The sequence below is a fragment of the Lates calcarifer genome, linkage group LG4 (assembly GCF_001640805.2).
Source record: "Lates calcarifer isolate ASB-BC8 linkage group LG4, TLL_Latcal_v3, whole genome shotgun sequence".
Taxonomy (NCBI): domain Eukaryota; kingdom Metazoa; phylum Chordata; class Actinopteri; family Centropomidae; genus Lates; species Lates calcarifer.
Genome location: NC_066836.1, coordinates 4,755,032 through 4,767,046, shown reverse-complemented (window position 1 = coordinate 4,767,046; position 12,015 = coordinate 4,755,032). Strand labels below are relative to the sequence as shown.

Sequence of the window (12,015 nt, the reverse complement as noted above, 5' to 3'; positions counted from 1 at the left end):
ACTGCTTTATTAACAATATGAGCCGGCTGTTCCTCTTTATCTTTAACCTGTGGAGACTTAAAATGTGTCTTGGCAGTTGAATATGAGACTATGATAAAACATGTACCTCATTACCAAAACTTTTGCTTTTGGCTCATTGGGATATATAAAAACCAGTTACAGCTGCACACTAATTTCTGGTGGCTGAGAGCTGGAAAAATTAAAGTCAAAGTAATGAACACAAGTGAACCAGTCCTTTTGAATATATTCATCGTGTGCTTCCTTTCTTTTGTAATGATGGATTACGCCCCTCAGGCAAGCAGCATGCCAGCAACTCTTTTTGTTGCTGCTGGAAATACAATGGAGAGACTGGCATCTGGAAAAGGCAGAGCTGTGAAATGTAAATCTGTATGTGAGCGTCACCCGGTCTTTGTTCTGCTTGAACAAATGGACGTCGGCAGTGAGCCAAAAGAGAATTTCTCCCACTGACAGAAAGAGCAAATTACACCAAACATTTTGTTCTCTTTACCTTCAGGCGTTCATATTTGACACCAACATTAACACCATTTTCCTAAATGTCACCTTTAGCTTGCCTGTAGCTATGCAGCATGCTAATAATTAGCATTCTCTCATTGAGAAGAATCACTAGAATTAGCCAATAATTAGCCTTGTGTACTGAGAGGACTCTACAGTATAACCCAATAAATAAAGATAAATCTAAAACATTATCTCCTGATTTGGTGACTTTCTGTGAAATTCACGAAAACTGAATGTGTGCAGTGTTGTACAGAGAGGGTGAAAGTGGCCTGAAAAGGTATCATTTTCAAATATAAACACAGGAAAGCAAAATCTAAAAGATCAGAAGAACAATAAGTCTATTAAATGGTCATTTTTTAGGAACTTAGCCAAAAGTATTGATTGAGATAATGGAGTGGAGATTAATGTTAGCATGTCTGGGACTGAGGGACTAATTAAAGGATTTACACGTCACTTCTCCCCACTGCTCACCATGTCAGTGCCGAGGTCGATGCACAGGATGGTCACCGTCCCCAGAGGAAGAGGAACACTGGCGATGATGAAGAGGAGGAAGGGCGAGATCTCCGGGATGTTACTGGTCAGTGTGTACGCAATGGACTTCTTCAAGTTATCAAAGATTAGACGACCTACAGATTAAAAACACAAGAAAGAACACTTCAAAGTAGAGCTTGGAGATATGTTTATAGTGATATATCATTAATACTCAGATATGTGAGTAGATATTGGATGGCATATTGGTTACATAACACCATGGTGTAGTTTGATTATTGTCTTTTCCTGATGTTATAGGCTTCATCAAGCTCAAGTGAATTTTTCCAGGCTTAACTGAAATAAAAAATGATTGACGATCCCTGCTGCGTCAGCACATCCACATTACTAATGGTTTTTCTCAGACCATATTAGCTGCCCTTACTTTAAATTAAATTCCAGTCTCTTGTGGCAACTTTCAAGTCCTTGAGGGCAAGGCCATGTCAAGTTTTAATAGGCAAATTGCAGGTCAAAATGCAAGTCACTCAGGTCTCTGAATGTTGATCAAAGAAATGATGTGGCAGTTGAACATTTTCATGCCAAAAATATTCTTTTTTTTAACATAGCTGAGATCAAGTGCTTTCAATACATAAATATAAAATGCAGAAATATAAAATATGTGTGTTCTCTTATTTCTTTATCATTATTCTGGATTTTACTGGTTCAAAACTTGAGGCTTGAATGTTTTGAAAGTCTCAAGTCATTTCAAGTCTTTAGGAAGTCAAGTCATTCAGTTAGAAAGTCAGAGGCACCACATGCCTTGTACCCATAGTTGTGAACGCTGATCACCTCCTCTGCTGTCAGGCTGTAGATATAGGGCCGTGTATATGTGCTGGAAGACTGATGAGGAATGAAAGTTAACTGTACACTGTGGTGTGGTTATTTGTATGTTTCTGTTGCAATTGTACAGGCTGTGAAAACACATTTCCTGCGCGACAATAGAGACTGTATCTAAGTCTCAAGTAAGTAAATACTTTATTTGGCAATGTCCTAATTTTTGTGACTAATGTCTGACTCCAGGCCAAATCACAAGTTTCAAGTTTCGGCTCTGTTAAATACTTTGTGAAATCAGCCACAATCATATTCGTATCACATTTTCAATTTGAAGGTATATATTAAAAAATAATCTTCAGTCTCTGTCGCTGTATGAAAGAGGAGCTTGCCTGCAGAATTTTTTAATTTCAAAGTTTTTAAATCTCCTCTCTTTGTTTCCCTGGCTCACCTTTTCTCTCTCGATCTTGGCTTCCTCTCTCTTTATCATTTCCTTGTTTCATTCTTCCATTCTGTCACCCTGTCTTTCTTTCGCTCTGTCAGTTCCCCTCCACACTCACCCTCCTCCACTCCGGTGACGATGGAGGCAAAGTTGTCGTCCAGCAGGATCATGTCAGCCGCCTGCTTGGACACATCAGAGCCGGCGATCCCCATGGCAACGCCGATGTCGGCTTTCTTCAAGGCTGGAGAGTCGTTCACACCGTCGCCCGTCACAGCCACGATTGCCCCCTGCACTCAGAAGGACCAGCGAATAAAAAAAGTGTCAAGAAAAGAAAGATAAGTACCGTGATTTAAGCTTTTCCCTCTCTTTCCCCCTCCCCTTCAGTCTTAATAATGTCTTTTCAAAGCAGCTCTGGGGAGATTAAATGAAAAATGGAATTGAGTTGTAATCATTCAGTCACACGGAGTGAGAGTCAGGGTGAATTGTTGCATGACCTCAATATATGGGGATGTGTTTAAGTGCATACACACTGTTTTGGCATTTCACACACAAAAGCTGAGCACATACATCAAGTCATATATAGAGAGAGAGCTTAATAAATTAATTTAATATATAGTTTGTATCATGTACTCTACAGATACACACTTGTATTTAGCCATAGCGCGCACACACACACACACACACACACACATATGCACAAAACCCTGCATTCATCCATTCAACCGCCTGCACTGACAAATAGCTTGAATACATTCACACAAACTCATACACACAGACACACACAGAAAACTGTATTCAGCTTTAAATGGCAGGGACACACACTCTTTTGCTCACGTACACACACCTGTATTCAACCACACCTCCACACTTAGACATAAACAGAAACGTTCAGGCATTCATCCAGACTTTATCACAAACACACACACATGCTTACATTCAGCCATTTAAACACACACATCGCTATTCATCTCTACACTATCAAAAAAGGCCCCCCAGCACACACACACACACACACACACACACACACACACACACTCCTGTCCATTGACCTGTCTCTGGCAGCCCTCCACAATGATGAGCTTCTGTTGAGGAGAGGTGCGAGCAAACACAATCTCAGTGTGGTTCCTCAGCAGGTCGTCCAGGTACTCAGAGCTCATGTCCTTTAGGTCTGAGCCATGCACCACGCAAGCCTTGGCATCCCTGGGAAACAAATAAAACACACACACACACACAAACACAGTAAGGAGTCAGTGATACCGGAGACAATTATGCAAAGAGGGGCACTGACATTTTCTTGTTTTCGCCTCAAGTTTTTCTGTGTTTCTTTCTCACACACACACACACACCATCATGCAGGAAACATACGCTTTTTCAAGCACCCCTTCTTAAAGGAATAGTTTGACATTTTAGGAAATATGCTTATTCCTTTTTGCGCAGAGAGGAGGATACACACACACACACACACACACACACACACACACAACACACAGTTACTTGCAGTCACACACAAAGTTATTTTTGAGACGCTTGAGCGCACAGCCTAAACCTCTTATGACACACGCACACACTCTCTCACACACCTGGGGTTAACTTGGCTCAGAGGGATGTTCAGCCTCTCAGCGATGTCTTCAACCGTCTCGTTGCCCTCAGAGATGATGCCCACACCTTTAGCGATGGCCTTGGCTGTGATTGGGTGGTCCCCAGTCACCATGATCACCTGACCAGCACACAGAAGGTCCCATAAATCACGAAGCATTATCACATTACACCCTGCTGTATCCTCATCTATACATCATGTGTCACTGCATGCTTGAGCTACAGTGCTGTATGGGCCTTTAGGGTCTATAAGTCATCAGAATGTGTAGTTACATTGGAAAAGAATGGTGCTGTTAGGGGTTAGCAGTTCAGCTCCTGAAACAACAGATTGGTGTGGTCTCGCAGGAAAAATAATGAGCTTAAAACCAAAAACAAGTACTGAATTTGCCTTTGGTCACTATAGTGGACAGGCTGGTTAGCAGAGCTTAGTGCACCTGCAACAACAGCTTAACAATGCGTCCTATGACTGGTTTCAGGCAGCATATTTTCATCTCCTCACCCAAAGTTATACTAGTTTCAGTGTTTAGCGATTAGTTTTAGTGTGACTTGCAAGCTGCTTCGTGTCCTGAGAGAGCTCTCCTGACATATATTGTCTAATTTATTGTAATAACCCAAATACAAGAAACTGGCAGACTTCACTAAAAAACTCACTTCTCATTTCATCACATAAGTGACAAAAGAACATACTGTAAAATGGATTTTATTTTCAATTTCATCAAAGATTACACAGCAGACAAAATCTGTCCATATCTGGGATACTTAAGGATGTAACTTTTTCTAACTTTTTCTGTGGCCAAATTTAAAGTAATAATCTTTCACTAAATTTGTGAAACATTTACGTAGAACATTCTGATATACAGACAGTCACACAAGGACAACGTGTCTATAGTTCAAGTTTATACCATAACTGTATCCATACAAATCATTTCTTTTAAAACCTTTCATGAAAAAATAAAGCAATAATGACTACAATATGCAGCAGGACATATACAGACTGAATTAGAGTGCAATAAAGATAGAGCACTATACTGGTTATTGCACTAAGGCACATTGAGCTAAAGTGTTAGAACTTAACCCATTAACTTTTCATGCTGAGCTCAGCTACGAGGAAATACATTGGATTTGTGCAGATGTACACTATATGGTGGAATCAGAATCAGACAATATGTCTGCATTGTCTCCATCTCTGACACTGTTCAGCAGTTACATGAAGCATATATACATACCTCGTCACAGCTAGAAAAATTATTTCATCTGCATAGAATAAAAGTCTAACGATCATGTGGATATATTTAAAGGACGATTCTTGTATTTTTGAACTGGAGCCTATATTTACGAGCTCAAAAACCAAAAATATTGTGCACTAAGATATGTGATACAGCCGAAATGAAGTAAATATTTTGCTCATCATCAAACAAACCTATAATATGGTGATTTAGACTTACAGAAGGAGTGTAACTGTATAAACATTACATGTTATATAGGTGCAAAGCTATCTGAGAAACAGCATAAATAAAGATAAATAAAGAGTATTGCCTGTAGGCACTCCCAACTACCCATCTCTTTGTCAGGCCAAAAAATACATGGCATAGTTTATAGTTTATACCATCTTGCTACAAAAGTTGTCAAAATAGAGGTGATACGGTCAATCTAAACCTCAGAAATCTTTGAGATTTTACCATTTTATCAGACATGTAATTAGTTTTGTTGCCTTTTCTTTTTTTAGCTTAAACTCCTCAACTATTTCACTTCACTTAAGCAAGAGTAACATTTTGACTCGCTTCTGCCTCTGGTTTGTTCTTTAAGCCAATTACAGTGTGTCTTTCAAAAATAATTATCAAAGCATGACAACAACTGTACCTGAAATTAAATGTGCAAACATCACTTTTCCATATTTGTAGTAGTTCCCCTTAAATCAGATCTCATTCCACTCATTATCCAAGTCTATCTCTGCTGGAAGTTGTTTAACCTTCCTACAGCCGGGCTTATTACTGCACTGAAAATCTGCTCTGTGTGTATTTGCAGTTGATTAACATATAATGAAATCTGTAAGAAATCTACTGAATCTACATTTTACTAAATTGAGCCTTTCATAAAACTAATATTGGAATAGAAAGAGTTCATTCTTTATCACCTGCTTTTTATTTTTACATCAAAAATTCTATTTTTGCCTGATCCCAAAACTATTAATTTTCCCATTTGAGAATTAAATTTGCTCCTAATGTTGAGAACAGGTAAGTATACAACCACGGAATAAACAGCAAAAGAATTCACCTTTGTCTGGCCTCTTTAGAGCGTATACACTGGATATGTTATCAGCAGCTTCCTCTAAGCAATACAACTTCATTTATCCATCGATTATCCTCTGTCAGGGCCCCTTGGAGCGCATTGCCTGTCATTTGGACTCCATTTTGTGATTTGAAAAGACATTTGACATGCAAATCCCTTCTCTAAAAAGCTTGATAAATGAAGCCCTTGGAAAGGCTTTTCAGAAACTACAATGAAGGTTGAATCTGTGGAACCAATTACCTTGATACCAGCAGAGCGGCATTTACCCACTGCGTCAGGCACAGCGGCACGCGGCGGATCAATCATGGAGATGAGACCCAGGAAGCAGAGCTGCTCGGTGGGGAAGTTCATGTCGTCGCAGTCGAAGGTGAATCCTCGAGGGTACTGGGTTGAAGACAGATTCAAGTGGCAGAAGCCTGCAAGAGAGGAGGGATCAGTGAAGTGATCATTCATAACTGATTGAAATGACATCTCAAAGTATACAGCAGCTATTGAAGAAAAAACTAAACTTGATTTGTTGCTTTGACATCAACTGACAATTCATCTGGTACTGAGGGCGTTTCAGGTCTAAAACCTCCAATAAACATTAAGGATGCTCCAGTGTCTTTTGATGTTGCTATAGTTTTGCTGTACGCTGAGTAAAAAACTATGAAAAAATGTAAACACAAAAGAGGTCTGAAGGCTCTCAAAGTCACGTTCATAAAATACATTGCCCTCTGGCTGCAATGATCCTTTACCTTACAGTATGCATACAAATCATTTTTAATTTTAGATGTAGATTTGGAGGTTGCAGGTCTGAAATACAAATTGAATCAGCCACTTTTATTAATTCATGATCCAGAGCCCCTTTAAAATATGTATCTGCTGAATCCTATAGAGCAAAGCAAAATAAAATGCTCCTGATATTTAAAAAAACAGGCTCAGTCTAAAAGTGGTAGAACCTTTCTTTGTCATGAAACAGCAGGCTATCATCATCACCCAAGGCATAACTGAGATTTAATAATTTACATGATTTCAAGAGTTTCACTGCAAAAATGGCACAATTCCACTTTTCACAGTTTGAAAAAAGTGACACCTACTCTAACAAAATGATGATAGCACATAATTATTACCTATGGCACTTTTAAAAGAGATGCCAGGTAACTTTCCTTGGTTGTCAAAATGATGACATTTACAGAGTCTGGATGCTGAACACTTTAGAGATACTGAAAGTTGAACTTAGGGTAATGATTTTTTTTTTTAAACCCAAAATGTTATTTGACAAGGGAAAATGTTATTTCTCGTACAAACTATTTTAGACTTCAGAGCAGAGTTTGACCTGAATTCAATTAACAGTCTATTACCAGTAGATAATTCATACAACATTATATACTCAATTCATTCCACAGAGAATCTCTAACATTTTCTGTAACAGTGGTAATTTCAGCTTCAACTCCGACCTTCTTCTTTGGATACACTATCACAATAATTCCACACTTTTATGGGGAACATTTGGCTAAGCTATCCTGTTTACCAAGGAGATTATGAAAGGTAAGTCCTGTGTCCAACTGCATCTTTCTCCACTACATATTCCTAAACAAGCTGATAATAGCTGGTGCCACCAAACATACCGAGCACTCTCTCTCCCAGTCCTCCCAGCTCCATGTAGGCATTCTGGAAAGCATCCCTCCAGTTCTCATCAAGTGGTTGCTCCTGGCCATGTATCATAATGGTACTACACCTGTAAAACATTCATGAATAATACTTTTAGCACTGCCACTGCTCATAATAAGATCCATAATATAGTGCAAAACAACAAGAACACACTAAAGCTAAAAATACATCAGAAATAGAGGTAAAAACACAAGGTGGGTTAACTAAGATCTAAATCTAAAAAAAAAAAAAACATCTGTTTGTGCCTCCAGAAGACTATTTCAATACAACCAACATAAGTTTAATGAAACCACAATAAGCTATGGTCTATTCTGCATTAATTGTACATTGAATATTTATACAAGCCTAAAGGTAAACACTATTTTGCAACACTGGCACACACTTAAGGAGCAGGGTGAAAAAGGGCACTTCCTCCACAGCAAAGCTGGAGTTGGTTTTTGCACAAAGTCTGGTGGGGCACTTGGTGGGGACGTGGAGTAACCAGAATAATTTAATGTCACCAAAAGGAGTATTTGGGCTGACCAGAAGTCAGATTAGATGTCACAGTGCAGTAATGTGGCCAAAATCAACTTTAGCACCTCAACCCCACCCCTGTGCAACTAATCTACACAATTTAGACAAATACCATGAAAAGAAGAAAACCAGCAAAGTGTTTCAGACAACAGATCTCCATGGCACAGAAGCAATACTAACAGCAAACAGCAGCTTGTTAGTAGGATCAATTCATTGTTAGTTTTTGTACTTTCATGGGATTTACTGACAGTAAGAAACAAATGTAGAGAATATCGCCAGCCTTTAAGAGGAGTGGTTCAGAGCAGAACAGATGGAAAAGATAAATGGAAAACAAGTCAAAATGTTGTGTTGCATTTCTTGTGAGACGTATAATCGATCCATTATTGATTAACCAACCTGTCCAAGATTCTCTCCGGCGCTCCCTTCATGACCAGAATATGACCAGAGGGATTGTCCTCTACTTCATGAATAGAGAGCTGAGACAGGAGGAGGATAGAAAAACTGTTAGGGATGTAACCTGACAGGATGCAGCCACATTTAAGATGCAACATGTAGTTTACTTGTGCTCTAAAATGATTCTGTTTTAGTTAGGAAAGGGCACAAGACAGACACGCTCCTTAGCAATACTCGACAATGAATTTAACCTCTGCACCAGCAATCATTTTTTGCGAGCTGCTGTCACATTTTTCAAGTGGTATGAAATAAAAGTCTTACTGAGACTGACTTGACTGAGTGCACACTGTATGTCATATGTATTCCCTGTGTTGAAGGAGCATTCATTCAAACTCTCACACGTATTCCTGTGGCGCTTCACCTAGCACCCCCCCTTCCCCCCACAAAAACACACACACACACTCACACATACAAGCACACACTCCCCCAGGTAATTTGTATCTGAGTCACAGCATATCTAATCTCAGAAAACCAGAGCAAAATTGCTTTTTTCCCCTCTTCAACACAGACATTCCTATTTTAAGTCAGGGAACAGGTGCAGAGAATGCATGCAGGAAGTCCTTTGTTTGCTTCAACATCACTGCTGTGTTATTCATACGCTGGTTCAAATCTCCAGACGGGCTGGAAAAGACTGGGTGCAGAGAGTGAAGCAAAATCACTCCCCCTCCGCCTTAATTGCTGCGGTGCCCTTGAGCAAAGTGCTAAAGTTCGATATGATTACTTTTTTATATTTCTATATTAACTTTTAATTTTTTGGCAGTGTTGTTCTTGACTCCTACAGGATCTAACAAAGCATGTAGCTTAACTTAAGACCCTCCAGAAGCACCTGCTCTGATGTACTGTTTTTTTATTGTCAAGTGAATTCATCAAAAAAAAAGTTTAACCATTCCACAGGATTCTTGAATCAATGTTGTTGTAAAATTTTAACTTTTCTCCAGAGCCAGTTCTATCATAATGAAACATAAAAGCAGATGACAAGGTAACAGAGCATCTTCTAAGCAGCCAAAAAGAAATCAGTTTGTGATCCACATGTACAGAATCTTTCTACCATAAATAAGACACATTGCATGGAGCTTCAGCGCTGCAACAGTTTCTGTGTGGCCTCTGGTTGTGGCTTGTTGGGCAGCTTCCAAATATGAATGTGTGCAAGCATATGAATGTAAAGTAGGGTTATGTTGTAAAAGAGCATGCATGTTCAGGCTGTTTTCCCCGGATGCAAAAAGGTTGAAAATGAATATGCATGAGTCACTCAAAGCATTTCAAAACATGATAATATTGTGTGTTTAAAGAGCGTGGAACAGAAACTATCAGAAATAAACAAATACTATACAGTAAATACAAAATTAAGTCAAATTTAAAAAGGATTTGATGATTTGAAAAACGATTTGGAAGAAGGAAGAGGAAAGAAGAAATTGATTTACAAATAATTAGAATTTGAACAAACTGAAAGACATTTAAAACTACAGTATAATGTACACATTAAATACTTAAAGTACTTAAAGACTTGGTATTTGTGTATTTGTAATTGTCAAAGATTGTATAAAGTATCAGTGACGGTGATAAATTAAAGTATAACTCTATTCTACTATTCTAACTCTGCTATTTTATAACCTGGGCCTTATTTTCCCATGTTTTTAGGTGTAAATGACTGATAGGGACAAAATCTTTGGAATCTGTGCAGTACTGAGCAAAAGCAGTGTCTGAGTCCATGGGAGCTGCTGAAATGCCACTTCCTCGATCAATAAGTTTCTTTGTGTAATTAGGTTGTACTTTTACTTATGTGAATGATCTGTATATTTCTTCCACCACTGAAAGTCACACATTAACAAGAACAAACTAACAGATCAAGGCAGTGGTATTCTAGCTGCCCCTGTGTGCTGCTCAGTAAAATGCTGTTTTCATCAGTGGAGTCTGGTTGAGACATATAGTGATGTCTCTGGTTAAAGATCTGATCTTTAAGTAAAAAGGTCTATCCTCTCCATAATGTTGTCAGGCACTTATAATAACAATCTGAGCCTGTCAGTGGCAAACACAAGCACTTTAGTGAAAGTACTTTGATATGGACAAATGCCCAGTTGGATTACATTTCAGCAGCTGTTCACAGTTGCTGGGTATACGATTCTCAGAAACATGGGAAAACAGGTTCAAAAATACCAGAGTTATCCTCTAAGTTATAAACTGTATCAGGATTTCACTGCATCAGCAGCAGTTCCAGCACAAAGCTGTGATATGACATTAGTCGCTTTCACTACCTGGTACTTGTTGGTGGAGTTAAAGGGGATCTCTGCCACTTTGGGGTTTCTGGTTCTCATGTCACGAACACTCCCACAGCACACCTCGATGCATTTCAACAGAGCTGACTCTGATGCATCCCCCGCTGTATCCCTCTGGGGAAAACACAGACAGACGAACATTAGCACAGTCATTCACATATGCATATTAAGAAATGAGTATCTGTCTCACTGCCTGTGTTTGTCGCGCTGCGGTGGAGAGAAGCTTTTAGATTATCTGTTATTTAATTGATTAAAGTCGTACCTGAGAGAACTTTCTTTTCTTCCATTATGGTTCTCATTAATGATGCAGGAAGCCGAGTATCATCTACATCACCAACACTTGCAATCTGGTCACAACATTGTTTTTAAAGTTATGTAAGAATTTAATGTAAAAGTAATGAAAGTGCAAAACCTAGTTTTCTTCTTCAGTTTAGGGGATGAAGAATAATCTGATTACAACAGCTCCATTTCCTCTGCAAAAATATAACTGATTATTTGGCCATGTATACTGTTTGCAAGGTTACTTGAAGGCATTTTTCAACAATATGAATGTTAAAGTCCCAAGATACAAAGAGTTCATGTCACACTGTAAATAAATATTGTTGCAGGAACACATTAGACCACTGCCTACTGGCAATAATCAATACCAAAGTGGTTGCTAAGGTTGTAGCTATGAGTAAATGAATGCTATGTGGAATTAAAACATCAGAAGTTGTTCTGAGTGGTCCATTTCTGTTTAGAATAATTGATAATAAATAAATAAGAATAAATAAGTACAGAATAATTCAATAAACACAACAAGCATGGAAATCTGTTGTGTAAATTCCTACAGTTGTTTTGGTGTTTAGAAATGTAATGTATACATTTTAACACTTAGAAAGGGTCCATGGATTTGAGCATGTTTACACTACATGCATGTGTGTACTTCAAAACAATATGCTACATACAGTTGGTACAGGAGGCTCAAAACCTGATTATCCT

The 12,015-nt window shown here is 38.6% G+C and overlaps 1 protein-coding gene across 1 annotated transcript in view; it reads right to left on the bottom strand.

Moving 5' to 3' along the window:
• The window catches only part of atp1a2a (ATPase Na+/K+ transporting subunit alpha 2a), a 32,914-nt gene that overhangs the window by 5,737 nt on the left and 15,162 nt on the right, over positions 1-12,015 (bottom strand). Inside the window, exons 11-18 of the mRNA XM_018678167.2 lie at positions 11,014-11,148; positions 8,705-8,784; positions 7,753-7,862; positions 6,383-6,558; positions 3,838-3,974; positions 3,307-3,457; positions 2,376-2,544; positions 988-1,142 (exon numbers count right to left, since the gene is read on the bottom strand). Coding sequence (XP_018533683.1) covers positions 988-1,142; positions 2,376-2,544; positions 3,307-3,457; positions 3,838-3,974; positions 6,383-6,558; positions 7,753-7,862; positions 8,705-8,784; positions 11,014-11,148 — 1,113 coding nt within the window. The remainder of the gene's footprint in view (positions 1-987; positions 1,143-2,375; positions 2,545-3,306; positions 3,458-3,837; positions 3,975-6,382; positions 6,559-7,752; positions 7,863-8,704; positions 8,785-11,013; positions 11,149-12,015) is intronic.